We start from the raw sequence: 17,900 nt of genomic DNA, 5'->3' as shown, positions 1-17,900 counted from the left end.
CCTGCCATTAGATGGACATACAACCTACTGGTTTGTGTTTTTGTTGTGCTTGACAGATAATCATGCTGTCGTACATCAGATCATAGCTCATAGCTCATTTATTCATTCCTTTGTGTCACAAACAAACAGTCCCTGAATTCAAGACAAATGGCTTTTTATACTCTTTGTGAAGTTTGTTTTGTGTACATTTTCTATAAAATACATGGTACTGTAATATACTTTAAATCTAAAAATGGTAGAAAACCCTGGTCTGTCTTGCACTGTTGGACAACTGTATTGAAGGAAGCAGCTCACAGTCAGTCATCACGCACACTAATACACATTCACAAGCCCACTTGCGATCTGAATCCAGTACAAGAAGAAGAGCGACAACATTCACAGAACTACAATGGGTTAGTCAGTTCCTCACTGTCTCTCTCTTTCACACAAACAAACGCACAGTCAGTCACACAGACAGCTACAGAGTCTAAGAGGAAATTCATTCAGTAAGTAAACGCGATATCCGCAGAAATTTGGGGCCACGCTGTGTCTGTTTACAATTAGAGGTAAGCTACAGGTGTTATATGGTGATGACCAGGCAGGATTCTGGGTGGAGAAATGACTTGCTACAGGAAGTTTTGAGCAGCGGACTGGACTTGTGTTGTAGCACTAATTTCAATTTGAAATCATCAACGCGTTTGCTGTTGTTCGTGAGTCAAAATAACATAAAAACTGATGCTCCGGACAAGAGGAAACCAACCTATGGAATAAGAGAGTACACTCCAATAACAACTTACAAGATTTGCAACTGAACATTATAAACGGAGAGCAGCAAATGTGTCTTTGTCTTGGTGTCCGTCAGAAAACAAATCTACCATGCTTCAATCATGGTAAGTCACTGTAACTGAAGGAGCTGATGGGGTGCACATACTGTACAGCCTGTACTGTCACTGGAAAAAAAAAAAGAAAAAGAAAAAAAGAGTCTGACATGTGTTCTGATACTCGAACTCGACCAGTGCCGTCTCTGTTTTCTCACCCGGTTGCACCAGTTCAACAGGCCAGGCGTGTGCACAGTACTCATGTTCATGGGCAGCAACAGACGGACCTTCTCCATATACTAAGCACCTGGTGGCTGCTGGTGCCCAAACATCTGGACAGTCTTAAATTCAACCTAAACCCCTCCAGGGGCTCTATGAGCACAAAAAGAAGAGAGGTATAATATTCACGGCCCGACAAAGACAGTCACATTAGGCTGACTGAGAGGAAAATGCCAGTTAAAATGCCCGTCTCTCATCTCCTTTGTTCCTTCAGGCCTGGTCCAGCCTCTGTTACCTTTACAAAACATGTTAAACTTTAGGTTCAAGAACAGTGATCCACTCCTCCAGATTGGTCAGAAGAGATGCAAGGTGGGAATTGTTGAGGTTTCCGACAGGGCTGGTTCGCAATGTAAGCTTGGTGGTCGGCCGTTTCGGGTCTCTTAAGTATCAATCACAGGTCCGATGGAGTCCTGCTGGGGGCTCTCCAGAGGCGATGAGCTATCGGGTGCAGGTGGGTGAGGGGAGTGTGCCATACCTGCAGCTGAGTTACAGCTCACACAACCCTGGGGGGACACAGAAATGTGACAAACATGGTCATTATGTGAGCTCAAAGTCAATATCAAATTCATCTATCAAGCACATTTTAAGGCAACAGGAGTTAAATCAAATGGCTGTATAGTAAAAAAAAAAAAGAAAGAAAGAAAGAAAAAAAACTAAAAGACAAAATTGTAAAAATTATTCAAATAATAAGAATAACAAAGACACAGTAATAGACAAAATGTGTCTGACTCTTTTTGAATCAAATGTCAACAAAAAGAGACAGTTCTAAAGCAGCGATTTAAAAATTTCTAAAGTCTAAGCAGTTTCAATGCGGAAAGATAAACTATTCCAGAGATTTGGAGCAGCTCCTGCGACGGCTTGATCACCCGTATTTTTCAGCCTGGATCTTGGAACATCCAGGAGCATCTGGTTGCTTGACCTCAGTGCTCTAGCTAGGGTGTAAAGCTTCAAGAGTTCTGCTACGTAAGGTGGGCCGACCCATTTAAAACCTTAAAAATAAGCAATAACATCTAAAAATTGATCTTCAAGTGGACAGGAAGTCAGTGAAGGGAGGCCGGTGCAGGAGTTATGTGATCACTTCGTCTTTCTCCTGATGTGCAGCTGCACTTTAAACCAAGGACGACTGCTCTCCATCCACATGCAGGGAATAAAAGCATAAGCAAGAGGAAGTGCTTCGCCGTGAGTGTATATTTTATGATCCCTGTGATACCTGTGTGTCTATTTCCTGTGGGATGGTGTGCTGTTTAATCCAAGGATGGACCTCGGCCAGCTCTTCTCTCTGCTCCTGGCTGAACCAGGGCTGGAGAGGCTGAAGCACTCGAAGCTTCTCCCGGTCATCTGCCAACACCTCATTCTGGTCCCTATGAGAAAGGTTCGACAAGATAAGGAAACAAGGTAAGAGATGTGGCAACGGTGTAGAGATTTTAATATATTGGCCCAAATATAAGTCAGTATGGTATTACATTCAAATCAGCAGATGCTGCTTGTTAAACAAAAGTACCCTTTTCCCTTGAGTCAGCTACTACCACACAGACAGTATTATGTTACTTTTATTCAGCGGAAAGCTTTGGAAATCATCAAACTACTGAATCCACAAGTATATCCACAAAACAGAAACTCTTTGGCAAGATATTTTCATTTCTTTCCATTGCAAATCACCATGTAAATAAACCCTCAGGTCCTCCCAGTATACTTCTACTGACAAAATGGGAAAATAATGGTAAAACAGTTTGTACTGGTTGACATTATGTAGCATGTTGGACACATTTAAGCCCTTAATGACAAAGGACCCGTTTCCACACAGCTGTCAGAGGTTTTGAGGAGATGGAGTTTCCCTTTCGTTTATCATGAGTGGAATGGAAATGGGAAATGTGTGGATGGGTAACTACCTGGTGTGGATTTGGTATGTCATCATGACACGCTCAGGTGTGTGCTGGATCATGGTCCACAGGGAGTTCTCCACACGAGTGTCAAAGTTGTGTTGGTGCTCTGCCTGTGCCTCCTGGCTCTTACGAGCTTTGCGTGACGTGTCTGATGAGTCATTGCTGGCAAAGTACTTGCTGCTGTTACTGCTGCCTGTAATCCAGAGAGAGCTCTACATCAGTCACTTCATTTTATCCTGCTGTTAACTGTTGTCTCTAACTGCATGTTTAATTGTTGAGTAAGATATAGAGGCACTGTGTACTTGAGAAATTTGAAATATTATGCCGTAGCTATAAGGACAGAATGTATGACAAGATAATATTGCACAGAATATCAGGTATACATATGTTTCAGAAATACTGTCAAGAAAGAAGGCTGTTAGTGTGCACATTATTTGTGCTTCCTTTCTTACCGGTGTGTGAGGTGGAGGTTCCATTGGAGCCAGAGCCAGATCCTGATCCCAGTGAGCCTCCAGACTCCCCCGATCCAGACCCTGAGGCATTGGAGCCTGTCCCTGACCTGGCATCCTCCTGCAGCAGCAGGTCGAGCAGCTCACTGGATGTTGACTGGGCATCATGGTTGCCAGAGTCACTGGGGACACCCCCCTTGAAAAGACAAAAGTTTACAACTCAGAACTAAACCAACCGTTTATACTGAGAAAAACAACTGGAGATCTACATCAACAGATACTGGTTATGTATGAGACAAAAGGTAAAGGTTGATATACAACATCAGACTTACTTCATTTGCATGTTGTTCATGGAGGCTCTCAGCGTGATTGTGCCCGGTGCTGCTCTGTCCTTCATTGGGCTTGGGCAGTTCCTCTTGTAGCAGGTTGAGCTGCAGCGGAGAACTTGAACGAGAGCTGGAGAATAAAGCCCGAGGCCCAGCTGCTTCCTCCTCTTCCCCGACAGAAGAGCTAGCTCTTGGTGAGCAAAGCAGAAGGCCTGGGGAGATCTGAGTGTGGGGGCCTGGCTGGACTTGGAACTGAGGCTGAGGCTGAGAAAAGGGGGCACTGGCAGGCACAAAGCCTGTCAAGGTGATGGGTGCCTGGGGCAGTATAGAGGGAGCAGATGGTGGATAAATGGACGGGTAACCTGGAGTGAAAGTTGGATAGTTGGGCAGGATAACAGCCATGACTGGAGTCATGTAAGGGTTGAAGTTTTGGGCTGAAGTCATTGGCTGCAGGTTAGGAAAGTTTTGCAGATTCTGAATGGGCTCCTTCTGCATTGGTTGTATGCCTGGCAAGCTCTGGGCAGGCTGCATAATGCTAAAGTTGTAGCTGAGCTGGTCAGTGGGCTGCAGCATCACAGGAGTTGGTCCAGGCACCTGTTGGGGTCTGGGTTGTTGTTCCTGGCCAGGCTTCCCCATGACAGGAAAGAATGGCACCTGGAGTGGGGATGTTTGGCTGAAGTTTGGCCCCAACTGGGGCTGGGAGGACTCCGAGGAGGGCCAGGAGGAGTCAGGGACACGGCGAGGGGGGCCAGGTGGGGAGGCATAGCTGTCTGAGGACCCCTGGGGTTTGGGTCGCTTGTGTCTGGGCTTTCCTCTTCGAGAGCGATTCCAACCTGTAGCGCTCAACTGACGTTGGTAATCTCCTGTGGTGAGAACAAACAGTTTAATTCAAGGTACTTAAGTGTCCCTTCAAGGGCTGTATTCAGCATTCACTAAAACTGTTTCTTTCCAAACAAATGGGCTCATACCTGGGTGGTGGGAGTGAGCCATAGAGCTGTTGTCCAGCTGCAGATATGAACTGTAGGGGCTCTGAAGGATGCGATTACGGAATCGATCCACATACTCTTGCTCCTCCTTCTGGGTATGAGCTGAGAGTACCTCCTTGGTGAGACCTATAAACCTTCGTTCCTCTGTGGCGGGGCTTGGGGCCGGACGGACCGGGGTTGGAGCTGCATCAGTAGGCTCACTTCCCATCGGAGCATCCTCCAGTGCTGTGGCTTCTGTGGGAAAACAGAGGAAAAACAAGTTCAGTAGAGAGCTAACTGTTAACCATTCCCCGCTTGTATAAAATAACTGAGAGAAAGTGATTCACAGCTTTTCTAAATATAGAGAAGTGTTGCTACATTTTAGATCCTTGCTTCGGCATAATCTACAAGTTTAGATCCTTTAGTCAGTTCATGAAAATGTGAGATCAACAGAACAGAGTATTTGAGCAACTCCCATAATTCGACACACCGGTGGAAGGACATGAGGATGTACCTGACTCAGGCTGTGGCACATGGACGATGGTGCTGCTGTACGAGCACTGGCTGGTGACTGAGACAACACTCATGGCCTTAGTGGACATGGTGATGTCTGTAAGAGGTGCCCCGACCACAGCTGCTGCTGTAGGGCCCACTGACACCTCACTGTCCAACACCACCCCTGGAAAGTGAAGGGAAACAAAGTCAAGAGCACCTCAAGTTGTTTTTGTTAGAAATATTACAGATTTTTACCCAAATGATAATAAAGTGCAAAGTCATGTTCGGTGTGTATATACCATCTGAACTGGCCTGAGCCGCATCAGTGGTTCCCGCAGGCTTGTCGTCTTCTGAGGTAGAGGATGAAGAAGAAGAGGTGGCCAGGGAATGAGAGTCACTCTTACGCTTAAGGGCTGGACCTGTGCAACTCTCCAAATACCTGAAACACACAATGGCCCAAAACATGAACAGGTGCACAAAGATACACAATAAATTATATTGCAGAGATTGAGCGCATGAGAAAACGCATGCAATGTCGAGACGATGCTTGCATCACAAACCTAATGATGTTGTCCACACAGTTGATTTGCTGATAGGAGGGAATGTGAGTTTGCTTCCTGCTGTCTTCAGGCTGTCTGACCTCAGGGTTGGAGGCTACAGGGGGCAGGGGTGCTGGGGGAAATAAAGAGCCATTTGAGTCAATATTGAATCGTCCAACTTTGGTTTTGTATTTATATGTGGGACTATATTACCTGTTGCAGGTTTGCCAAGAAAAGCAATTTTGTGGCTGGAATCCAGATATGCCTGCTTGCCCCAACTCTTCACTCTGTTCACATCAGCACAGATCTGCTGCAAAGTCATCTTCAAAAACACACACACACACACAATGCATTAGCATGATTAACCTTGGCAGTAGAGTTAGAGAACAGCACAAAAACCTGCTTCCAGGCTGGTGATTTTACTGTGATGTCTCACCGGTTCCCGGTGTGAGTCCTCCCACAGATTACCATTGCTGTCACTTGAAGAAGCTACGCTGATGTAGTGCTCATGAGAGCCGTTGCTTCCCAAACTGCCGTAACCACTGGAACCATTGTTGTGGACCGGCTGTGAAGAAGAGACACAAAGACATGAAGATACTGGAGAACTGTGATATACACAAACACACAGAAAGGGAAAAACTACACAATGCCGCGTTAGGGTGTGTTTGAATTACAGCTGAATAGGAGACGTTTAGCATTTTCGTGAATTGGAAGGAGTGCGTGTCAGTGTTTTTTTTTAAAGTGTGTATTGTTGGCATTTTTTGGACATACTTGGACAAGCAAACATTTGATGCTCTATGGAACAGTGCCTATTAATAAAGGTGACATACATGTATTCTTTTAATAGTTTCAAAAAGCTGTAAAAGTAAGTCCCTTCATTTATCTCAACTCCAGAGCCATCAAATTAGAATCAAGGTTTCTACATTAGGTGATAATGATTACAACCTTAGAAAATGACAAGGGGAACCTGTCCAGTGTAAAACCTCTGACATCTAGGTCCTGGTGTCCTCTTTGTTACTTAAGTCTGTGGTATCATTATGCCAAGATCTAAAGAGTTCTCTAAGACAATTAGAGAAATGATTGGTGCTGTAGAGTTTTGGCAAGGGATTTATAAATATCTCTAAATTACTTGAAATAAATTATTCCACTGAAGGGAAAATTGTCTACTGGTGGCATGGATTTCAAACAACTTCCAATTTGTCCAGGAATGGGTGCTCTGGCAAAGTCAGCTCAAGAGGAGACAATCTGATGCAAAAAGAAATGTGCAAGACCTCTAAAATTGACTTGCAGAGATTTGACCAGCATGTCAGGAAAAAGTTTATGCTATCCAAAAATAACATTTGACCAAAAATGCATTTTGCCAGTGAACACATAGGCAAGGATCAGGCCTTTTGGAATAATGTGCTCTGGACAGACAAATCAAAGGTAAGACTTGTTCGGCCACAGTAACAATTGGTACATTTGGCACAGACCAAAGCAGCTTTTTAGGAGAAGATGTTCACACCAACTGTGAAGCAAGGTGGTAGAAATGTTAGGTTTTGGGGTTCTTTGCTGCTCAGGAAGTGGGGAGCTTGCTGATCAAACTATGAGTTCTGCTTTACATCAGAAAGTGCTTGAAGATAACTTGGGGCCACCGGTCTGAAATTCAAAGTTAAACCAGGATAGCTCTTTTGCTCGAGCTTTGCATTCTAAAGAAAGGTGGCTGCCCAAACTGTCCACGTAATGCATGAATAAAGACTATAAACAGAGTGCTGTCCAACTTCTATTTCTGATCAACTGGAATGATCAATGTGTTTGTTAATTTTGTTGGCAATGAAATAATCACCTGGAGGAAAAGTTTGTAGATCTTCCCTTGGAGATCTTTTATTTCCTCGTGAGTGACTGGAACACTGTCCTTTGTCTGAGCAGCAAACACATCCTCATTTAAAGGACTCCTACAGAAAAAAAACCGCAGCACAGGAATGTCAACTTAACTGACAGTGTACACTTATTTTAAAGACAACGTGTATTATAGGACAGACACCTCATCACACCAGTGAGAATGCATTTGCCACTTACGTCCTGACTTTGTGCCTCCCGATGATGAAGGCCACCTTGCGGCTCCAAGGGTTGATGAAGCTGGACCAGCTGGTGTCCAAGGTGATGTAGTCTCCATTCTGACAGCGCAGACGTACTGGAGAGTGCTCAAATGGAGACTGGCCGGCATATTTCAACACTACACAAAACATGAAGAGATAAACGTTAAAAAAACAAAAACAGAGAAACACCAAACGGGTCTGTCACTTGAAGTAATACTAGGTGAAATCTTGGGTTGGTCCAAATCTGTTTAGCTTTTTGATGAATATATTGATCATTTTATTTATTGTTATTGGTAACTGAAAAATAATGACAAATTCCTATTTCAGTGTACCACTTTAGTCACCTCATCAACAAGCACTTTTTGACTTCATCGTCCTTCAGCACTCACCTTTTCGATGCATCGACAGCATGAGTGGACGGTCTTCTGGGTGAATGCAAGTCAGCAATGATGTGCCAATCAGATCCTGAGGAAGGTATCCTAGCAAAGGCACGGCCCTGTGGATAGTCGCCAGCAAATTAGCGTTATCAACACACTGCACGCAACACACCATTAAGTGCAATATAACCTTAGCGCATGTTAGTGTGTGTACTGACCTGTCATCGACTTCCAGGAACACACAGCCAGGGGAGTGTGTTGTGGTGAAGATGCGTTTGTCCATGGGGATCCGAGGAGCTGCATAAACAAATCAAATAAACATTGGGATTATGTAACAGAAGTGTCTCTACGTATGCCTCTGCATACTGATGAGTGTGGTACATGAGTAAGCAGAGGTAGTGAACAGTCTCTGGAGTAGGAATACATCATCCATAAAACTGAACAGATATATTTGATTACATGTGCCCAAACAAAAACAAGTAACCTGCGTAGCTCTTTGTCGTTTACTATATACGGGGAAGAGTAGGTTGCGGTGTATGCAGTTTGTGGTGATAACAATCGCACCTTCATATCCAGAAATGATGCGTTCAGCCAGTGCCAGGCAACAGGGCTCCTCCTCCTCCCCGCTGCTCCCAGTTCCCTGCACCTTCAGCAGGTACGGTGTTATCCGAAATGGGTTGTAACGCATCTCACCCTCACGATCTTTTCCACCCCTGCAACATATTGCCAATTTTTAATTTCTGTTGTGATCACAGGTGAAAACAGGCCATTTTAATTTCAAACAGTACAATAATTTATACTGCACAGGCTGTTACAGTCATATTGATCTATTCATTCAAGTTCTGTGTGCAACAGTAAGCACTTTATTACAGCATTATGTACATTAACTTAATCTATTTTATATCCTTATTATGTTTTTTCAAACTTATAGCTAATATAAAGAACAGCTTGATACAAATCAATCTGCACACTAGTTCCCTACAAGTCCCATGGGACTGTCAGAATGCACGAGGAGCTTTGAAAAGTGACTTTCACTTATGCTTCACTGACATCCGGTGGAAGCGATTGGAACTGCAGGTCATTTCTGAATTTTCTGTAAAATTCTATGTGATTTATACCTTACATGACAGATTCTAAAAAAAAATCCCGTGTTGAATGAGATCCCCATTATAGGAAGGTTTTGGATGGAATCAAAGTATAAAAAAGTAAATCTGACCTTATTCTGGAGAAGAAGGACTTGACCTGGGCACAATCAAACAAAACCCCCGCTGTAGGGACAAAGAACAGAGAAGATATAAGTATCTGCCTGTTCTTTCATTCTTTCACTTAGGTGATTAACAAAACACTCCGTGAGACACAATTACGTACACACATACTCAAACTAAGATGACAAAATGTTTTACAAACACTGTTATAAGGTCAAATGCAGTCATCAAATATAACCTGTGAAATCTGAAACAGAAATAAAAAATACAATTCAAGGTAAAAACAAATAAATAACTCAGAGTAATGTCACTGTGACCATGTAAAGGTCTCAGAAGAAAATGAGATTTGAGTTTATAAGCTGCATGGATTGAATTCTGACAGGTGTCACGTATCTTTCTGTAAGTTTATGACATTATAGGGTCATGTTTGGGTTGATATTGAACGATGTTGTCTCACTGATATTCTGTGATTTTAAAGTGATGTATTTTTAATGTTGTTTTGTGAACGGACCCCAGGACGACTAGCAACCATCCTGTGCAAGCTAATGGGGATCCAAATAAAGAATAAAGAATAAAGAATATGACATTCTAGCACTGTTCCTTCAGTTAAACCTCCAGGCCAAAGCAATAAAAAAAGAAACTTTTTAGTACTGAAGAAAAACTAAACAAAAAACTAAAGCTCCTCAGCATATGCTGAGCTTAAAATTGAAAGTAAAACAAAACTTCAGTAGGAAGATCTATTACAAACACACCTGTATGCGAGTTGCTCCACGGTGGTAAATGTGGCTGCGCTGTGTGCGAATAGAAGACGTTAACATCTTGGTGGAAGAGCAGTTCCACAAACTTGGCCGACTCCAAGAACTTCCTCTTGCAGCAAAGGATGCTGGGAGCCTGCTCCGACGCGTACATCACGCGGCCGCTCGACAGGGAGAAAACCACCACAAAGGAATCCTACACAGACACAAAGAGACGTACGCACGCACATGCAGAAACACACGCACACAAGCGAGCCAAGTCACACACACACACAAAGGCAGTAAACACACACTCACACACCCGCTCAGGCGTGAGGCAAAAATAAATGTTCATTTGCACAAAATGTGTTTGCTTCTTTAACTCTTTCCACGACTGCATTGAAGGACTGAATCAGTATCAGAATATTTCACAACAAATCCTCACAGGGCAACATCTCGTCACAACTCTGTGGGTCTTCTGTGGTACATGTGTGCATCATACATGGGGGGGGGGTTGTTGTATACCGTGTTTTTGAGTGTGTGTTCAGAGATGACTCTCTCCAGCTCTTCCAGGGTACAAATAGTGGCATCGCCTCTCTCGTCCTGCCCGTTTCGCATCAGCAGTTTGTAGTATTCGCTGTTTGCTGCAGACAACACAAACACACATTCGGCTTTGAAACAATACCACGTTTTATCAGGCGTGAAAAAATAAGCAACAGCGTTTTCTAAGATTCTACATTTACAGTTTAGCCAGCTTACCTTGCACTTGTTTGACACAGTTAAGTGCGTAATGTAAGGCCTCCACAGTGCTGGCTTTGCTGCGGCTCCGTTTGTCTGACGGAAGCCTCTTCTTCATCTCAGCCACTGTGATCATCACCTCTCGGTGGGCTTGCCCTCTGCCACCGTCTGCATGGTCACTGCTACACAAACAGTCATAAAAATAAAGATATTTGGGTCACACACACACACAGAGGAGATCACAGCAGATTTGGGGCACAGTTTTTAAAAGATAACATGTGTTTGTAGAGACAAAGACTCCCTGGTTTCAGTGCATACCAATACAGTCAAAAAGTCAATTTATGGGGGACTTTGCACTTAGGATAGCTTTTGTCAGTGGTAGTTAGATACTGCTTTGTTATCATGGTTAGTATTTTTGTCGTCATGATATTCCCACTGGGTCCTGTTTATGACACGTATGGTTTGACAACTTCAGTATGAGCTGTTGAAAAGGACAATAAACACAACAGAAAAAAATAAAACCTGGTGAACAAACAAAAATAAGTTTCCCTGCATTAGAAGGGTTGTTCATGAAGACAGGTCTCTCAAAGTCTCAGTGCACTGGCAGGGAGGAGTTATACAGTCACAACAACATTACCACACAATAAGAAAAATCTATTACACTTCAGTAGCTGTGGCTTGTTTTGCCAATGCAATTGATCTTGCCAAAATAATTGCAGAGATCTCACTCCACTGTAACACTGCTAAAATACAAACTGTGTGTATCAGGTCGAAGAAGCTGCCGGCAGATTACACATATTTAGAGAAGGAAACAAAGGTAAATGATGAAACTACAACACAAACAGTCTGATAAATATCTAAATAATCATCGATTTCCAGACCGGCTGCCTGCTTGAGCTTTGACCTATTCTACTCGGCACAGCTACTTGCAACGCACTGGAACAGCAACAGCACACTGACTTTCATCAATAACAGCAAAATGAAGGGTAATCTAGTTTAACTGCTTACAACTTACATGAATGCTTAAGTGTTTTATAGTCTTGCTCTGTTGTACAAAAGCTGTTGTTCTGAGATCTGAGGTGTTTCTACGAGTATAATGTCAAATCCAGTAAAGCAGAAATCAGAGCTACAAAATTGGACCAATGTTCTAGTGAGGAATTTTTGTTCCTTCCTTTAACATCTTGATCAGCTGTGGTGAAATTTGAAGGCAACTCGGGTCACCGTGTTATGACGTCAACGTACGCTGAAAAGTCAGGGCGGATGCAATCGAGTAAATACCTCTTGGTTGAAGCTGAGGTGGATCCTGTGGCACTCCCAGGGCTGTGATTGGCTGAGGAGGAAAGGTCATGCGAACCGCTAGTCATCTCCTCATCTTCCTGCCCCACTTCTCCACCTGAAGCGCCGCTCTCCTCTCCCCCGAGGCGCTCGGACCGTCCGTCCTGCTGCCTTGACGGCACCCGTGCCTCCCCCCCGCCTCCCGCTGTGGCTGGCGGCGATGTAGGCTCCACCCCATCTGGACCGCTGTCGCCTCCTGGCATCGCCACACTTTGGTCACACATCAATAGTATTTAGCCCAGTTACCGTGGTACGGAAGGGTCTTCATAGGTTCAAGAGAGAGAATGGGTTCCATGTGGTAGCAATAAATTAAGGCTCATCTAGTCAGTGCTGAATGTTGGATGGTCCGTCTTGAGCACTGCAAGACAGAAGGACATAGAAAGAGATAAGAAACAGTATCAGAGCAAAGTTTGCTGGGTGGAATTTACGACATGGAAGAACTAGAGGCTGGTTGCGACCACAGAGCTGAAACTGATCCTATCTGTGGCAGACGGGGGTGCATTAAAAGATCATTAAAATCATTGCAAAATTAAAATGAAATGAAAATGAAATTGAAATAAATAAAAAAAACCTCAATCTTAAAACCAGAGAGACTGAAATGATCTCTTGTTTACAAAATGCAGAGTTATAACACAGGCTGCATGTTCATAGCACCGTCTTCCTTATTCTAACAGCAGAAGACGATAGGTTCGATGAGGCTTTTATGGCCAAAATAGCAGCAGCCAGAATGAGAGTTTGCAGAACTAGAAACCAGAAACCTTAACAGCTGGTGAGATAATCATCATAAAGACAGCCTGTGTGATAAGCAACCTGTTTACACCACTACAGACACATCAAGCTTGCTTTTTTTGTTTGGTTTTGTTTTGTTTGCACTTTAAGCCAGTGAAATAGTACTCACTATAACTTTAAAGATGATGCTAAATATACTGTAGATGTGGTTGCTACACTAATCAAATAAATAGTTTATTCTTATATGTGGTGCAACAGCCGTTTCACTTGAATGCAAGAATTTAAACTGGCTCAGCAAACAGGTTTTTCTGTTTTATGGTATGACAGATACAGCAGCACACTACAGACCACAGCATAAACTCATTTTTATGTTGCTGTTTTTGCAGCTAATATAAACAATAATACAGAGAAATCCACATTTAATATACAGGAAATTAACAATTAAGGTACAGCTTGACATTTAATCACTCGCAAAAGGAGTAAGGAATCCTGCTGATTAAATTAGTCTCAAAAAGAGATGCTGTACTTGATGCACTACTGATACAGAATTATCATGTCACAGCAAGACAAGCACAGTTTTATTTAATCAAACAGTATTGATTTCCGCATTCCATTTAACAGCGCCAGTTTAAGACACGGCTGTACTGGGGTTCTGAAATAAACAGAGCCAATATTCATGTAATTACTGACACCTTTTATGCTGTGATATGTCAAAATCTCTGTCTACTGAGGCATGGAAAACTTAAATTTAATTCTCTTAAAGTGTGATATGCCAAAAGCTTCAAATATAAAAGCACAAAAAGATATTTGTTGAAACTTATTGTCACTTCCTCTTTTAAAACCAGGACCAGTATTGCCAAAGGTAAACAAATAAAATGTTCTGTGCAACAGGACTTTTGTTTTTTGTTGTTTTTTTTTTTTTTAAATTCTGCAAATGTAAGCAAACACAATCTGTCTTGTTATCTAATACTACTGGACTGTCTGACGATTAAACTGATTCACTGCATCTGACTCATTCCCATCATCCACGATTAACACATATGGCCACATTTCATCCACCATTACTGCCAAGACCAGGTACACCTTTGCCAGTCATTACACACCACAGATCACAACAATAATGTGATACTTGGTTATGTAATAGCTGTAAGTTATAGACTTCGATGTGACTCGTGTACTCAGATTTATGTAATCCCTGTTTTTCTTAAGACAAATTTTTCTGAAACCAAACTCAACACGAAGGAAACTGAGGTAACGCATTTGCTTTCTTGCTGCTTTTTTGCCAGTCTGTTTAAAGTGATGTTAATATGAGCTATAATCAAACGCGACCTGCAGCTGCTACCACGTACACATGGAAGTGAGACAAAATACTGACGAGAAAGACACAGAAGCAGGGACTGAGAGGCAACAACAGGAGCCAGAGAAAATATCCTGCATCGTTCATCAGGTCGTCACTGCAGGATTACATAACCGGCTTGCTCAAATCAGACAGCAGAAAGCATCATGCTATTACTTGAGACACTACACCTGCCCTGGCACATAAAACGCACAAACACATGATTACCGTGGTGTGTTTATGATGCTTAACTATGCTCTGGCCTTGCCTTAAGCACACAAACTTGACCCTTGTTGTTGTTTTTCTCCCTCCTGTCTTAGAGTGGAAATTTGCAAGTGTAAACTTTTGTGGAAAACATGTGATCCAAATGCATACACAAGGTTAGGTGCATACACTCGGTTGGCAGTTTATTAGATACACCTCTGTAAAACTAATGCCAACTAATACAACATAAAAGATAGATTTTTTCCGTTTTTATTGAAGCTTTGTTAAATGAACTGTATTGTATCATACACAGTGGCATTTTTTATTTAGCCTACCCCGACTGATATAAGTAGATAAGATAACAGAAACACATGTTACTATAATGCAATACAGTTTGATAAGCACCTCTTTCAAACAGTTTCACCACAAAGTGAACATTACAACCTTCTTAAAGATAGGATTCAGCGCAGGACCATTGTATTAGACTGCATTAATTTAGCTTAGTGTACCTAGTAATAGTATGTTATACTATTTATACAGTCAAACCAACAAAAATAATGGGGTAATAGGACTTGAAACAATATTAAGACAAAGTCTGAATAAAGCAGGACAGTGTTTTTATCCTGTGTCAATAATGGAGATGGACTTTTCTGATATGGTATGTTACCACTTAGGCTTTACTTGACTTTAGGGCTAAATGGCCAAAATAATATATATAAAAATATTTTCCAGTATTTATTTACATCACAGCATGGCATGTGCATGCAACTCACAAATAAAAGAAACAAAGCAATAAACTGCGATTCCCCAAACCACAGTAAATTAATATGACTGTCAAGTAATGCTAGAATAAATAAATCACTCAGTCCTACTTGGCTAGTGGTTAAAAAATATGGCCCTGCAGGCCAAATAGGAGTCCACAGCAACCACTGTTAACCAAAAATACCTGCTCATCTTGTCAGAACTGGCCCCGATAGCAAATGTGTAGTCAATACCCAATTGCAATGGCGAGACGTGTTTATGTGAGCACAAAACTCCTTTTGTTTCGCAATTGAGTTTCACTCCCTTCAGAAAGCTTTTTTTCAAACTACATATACAAGTGGTGAAAGATAAACAATCTGAGTAGGTCAACAGTGCACGGAGTCAAAAATGAGCAACGCAATGTCTCAAGTCAGCTAAATTCCTCTGAATGTCTTCTGCCTCCAAATTTTTGGTTATATATACCCTCATACTACCGCTGCAATACTGTCAGCAGAAAATACAAACTGATACTACAACTTAAACTAGAAGGGATTAAGGAAGTTCTACTCAGACACACTCCAATCTCATGATTTTAACCATGTTTGGTGGCAAGAAGTCTTGCAGAGAAACACTTGCAGACATACCAATACACACAAAATTCCTAACCATGCAGATTCAGAGGCAGTGTAAAACCCTGGTAGGAAATACATCCACAGATTCATGACATTTGGTTACGAAATCACAGTATTATATAATACACACTTATGGATTGGTAACATGTAACATGTAAATGCACCCTGCACTGTGTATATATATTATATATATATATATATACATACATATATATATATATATGCGATAGACTGGCGACCTGTCCAGGGTGTCCTCCAGTGACCCTAGGGAGGATTGTATAGATAATGGATGGATTGATGGATATATATATATATATGTGTATATATATATATATACACACACATACACACTTGCACTACTATACTTATACTAATATAATTAAATATATAAATCCAAATGGGCTGCCTGACTTTTTGTTTTTTAAATATGTATGGGGCTATGGTACATGCACACAGATGCAGCATAGTGAGGTTGTAGTTGCATCTATATATAGGTCACCTCAGACACCAAGGTTATTGCTACAATTGAGTAAACATATGCAAAATAAAAAAGAATGTTATAAACAGACATTTAAAGTCAACACAAACACCTGTCATACATGCATGTAGAGGGGGAAAAATGAAGCTTTTCAGACTCCAGCAGCAGCATACAACCTGCTTCCATTCAAAACAAACCTGACAGGCATCTGACGGCTCACTGCCCCCTCCCCACATGAACCCAGTAACCTCAATAACCTCAGTCACCACCACCACACAGCTTAAGCCTTGTAAGACACACAGCTAACCTTACACTGACGTCCACAGCGCAGCCTCCATTCATGTAATTTTGCGTAAACTGGCGCACATCTGTTTGACTACGAATCGCACTCTGTGCCATATTATGATATTAATACAAACACACAAACACACACACACACACACATATATATATATCAGCAATTAGTAATTTCTGACAACTTGCAAACACGGTAAGGCCGTCGTTTTATGACGTGACGTTACGAATACTACCGTGTAATGTAAAGTGATAGATGGCTGGCTGCTGTTATGTTAGCGAATGTGATCGCTGCTCTTGCTGGGAATCTACTGTAAGCTGTCATTAGCTACAGTTTGTTACGGACTCGCTTAACAAGCTATCGCAGCTCGTTAGCTACAGTCCCTTGACTTGTGGCAGACATGTTAGGGAACTAGCACGTTACAGTTCGAAGAAGCACAGTATCCCGCTAAAACTGCACAATAGCCTTCGCGACATCGTGTTAATGCTAAACAATGCTACGACGAATATATTTCATTTGTTTACATCCTCCGTTGTCTCGGGTTGGTGTCGAGGTGGGCTAGCTTATCTAGTTAGCCAACTCGCTAACGGCACCTCACATCTTCAATTTACTGATGGAATATTTTACCTCTTTGACTGCAGGCGTGTCTTAGGTTTTGTATCCTAACGCTAGGAATCTTCTGAATTGATCGCCGGTCGGTATCAGACGTCTTCTTCTTCAGTTAGATGTCAGTCACGTAGCTAAACCATCATCCATTCCGGGGCGCTTGACACATTTGTGCAACGTGAGCCCGGCAAGGCACAGCTCCGCCCCCTCTGCGGTGATTGGACGGGCTAAATTTGCATCTGCCGTGTAATTGGACAGAGCAACAAGTGGGCGTGACTAGTGAGGCGGTCTGTCAGGGGCTTCATGGCAGTTCACGTGGATCTCCATGTTACACAACAGAGACACAACAATCCCGGAGCAAACTGCGCAAGCATCGACTCACTACAAGTCCGCTGCATCTACGCCCCCTTGCTGAATGAATGAACAGAGCCGCTGCATGGTCCAGTTGATGCAAGCATCTGGTTGTCTTTTTTTTTTTTTCCCTTGAATTGACATCATAAGATTTTGGAATCAGATTACAATAAATCAAAAAAAGATTGGGGGTAATGAGCAATTTCAATAATGACTAACCAGTTTAATCGCTTTTTAAGGAATGAAAAAGAAGACATGTCAAAATCTGAATTCAAATGTGAATATTTTCTGGTTGGTCTTAAATTTCTGGGGTAGATAAATAAATATC

At 42.3% G+C, this 17,900-nt stretch overlaps 1 protein-coding gene across 2 annotated transcripts; it reads right to left on the bottom strand.

The window, feature by feature from the left end:
• Positions 1-71: 71 nt before the first annotated feature.
• per3 (period circadian clock 3) lies at positions 72-17,421 on the bottom strand. 2 transcript variants are annotated; one of them, XM_008306225.1, is made up of 22 exons: positions 17,243-17,421; positions 12,144-12,558; positions 10,887-11,044; positions 10,653-10,771; positions 10,146-10,344; positions 9,405-9,456; positions 8,753-8,901; positions 8,407-8,485; positions 8,201-8,307; positions 7,792-7,948; positions 7,559-7,667; positions 6,170-6,298; positions 5,947-6,055; positions 5,755-5,866; positions 5,494-5,633; positions 5,214-5,378; positions 4,703-4,954; positions 3,741-4,597; positions 3,412-3,604; positions 2,966-3,152; positions 2,287-2,437; positions 72-1,579 (listed from the first exon to the last, which is right to left on the bottom strand). In XM_008306225.1, the coding sequence occupies exons 2-22, from the start codon at positions 12,422-12,424 to the stop codon at positions 1,457-1,459; spliced, it is 3,828 nt and encodes a 1,275-aa protein (XP_008304447.1). In that variant the 5' UTR covers positions 12,425-12,558; positions 17,243-17,421; the 3' UTR covers positions 72-1,456. The 2 variants fall into 2 exon arrangements, with proteins under 2 accessions (XP_008304447.1, XP_008304446.1); XM_008306224.1 differs by having other exon boundaries at positions 10,887-11,047; positions 17,243-17,420.
• Positions 17,422-17,900: the final 479 nt, after the last annotated feature.

Source organism: Stegastes partitus, unplaced genomic scaffold (assembly GCF_000690725.1).
Source record: "Stegastes partitus isolate 25-593 unplaced genomic scaffold, Stegastes_partitus-1.0.2 Scaffold3634, whole genome shotgun sequence".
Lineage (NCBI taxonomy): Eukaryota > Metazoa > Chordata > Actinopteri > Pomacentridae > Stegastes > Stegastes partitus.
This window is presented reverse-complemented; position numbering and strand designations above follow the sequence as displayed.

Coding starts and splice junctions, on each gene's coding strand:
- per3 (XM_008306224.1), bottom strand. CDS start 12,424: ATGTGTGACCAAAGTGTGGCGATGCCAGGAGGCGACAGCGGTCCAGAT. Junction 9,457..10,145: donor GTGGAGCAACTCGCATACAG/GTGTGTTTGTAA, acceptor TTGTCCCTACAG/CGGGGGTTTTGTTTGATTGT. Junction 6,056..6,169: donor AGGACTCACACCGGGAACCG/GTGAGACATCAC, acceptor GTGTTTTTGAAG/ATGACTTTGCAGCAGATCTG.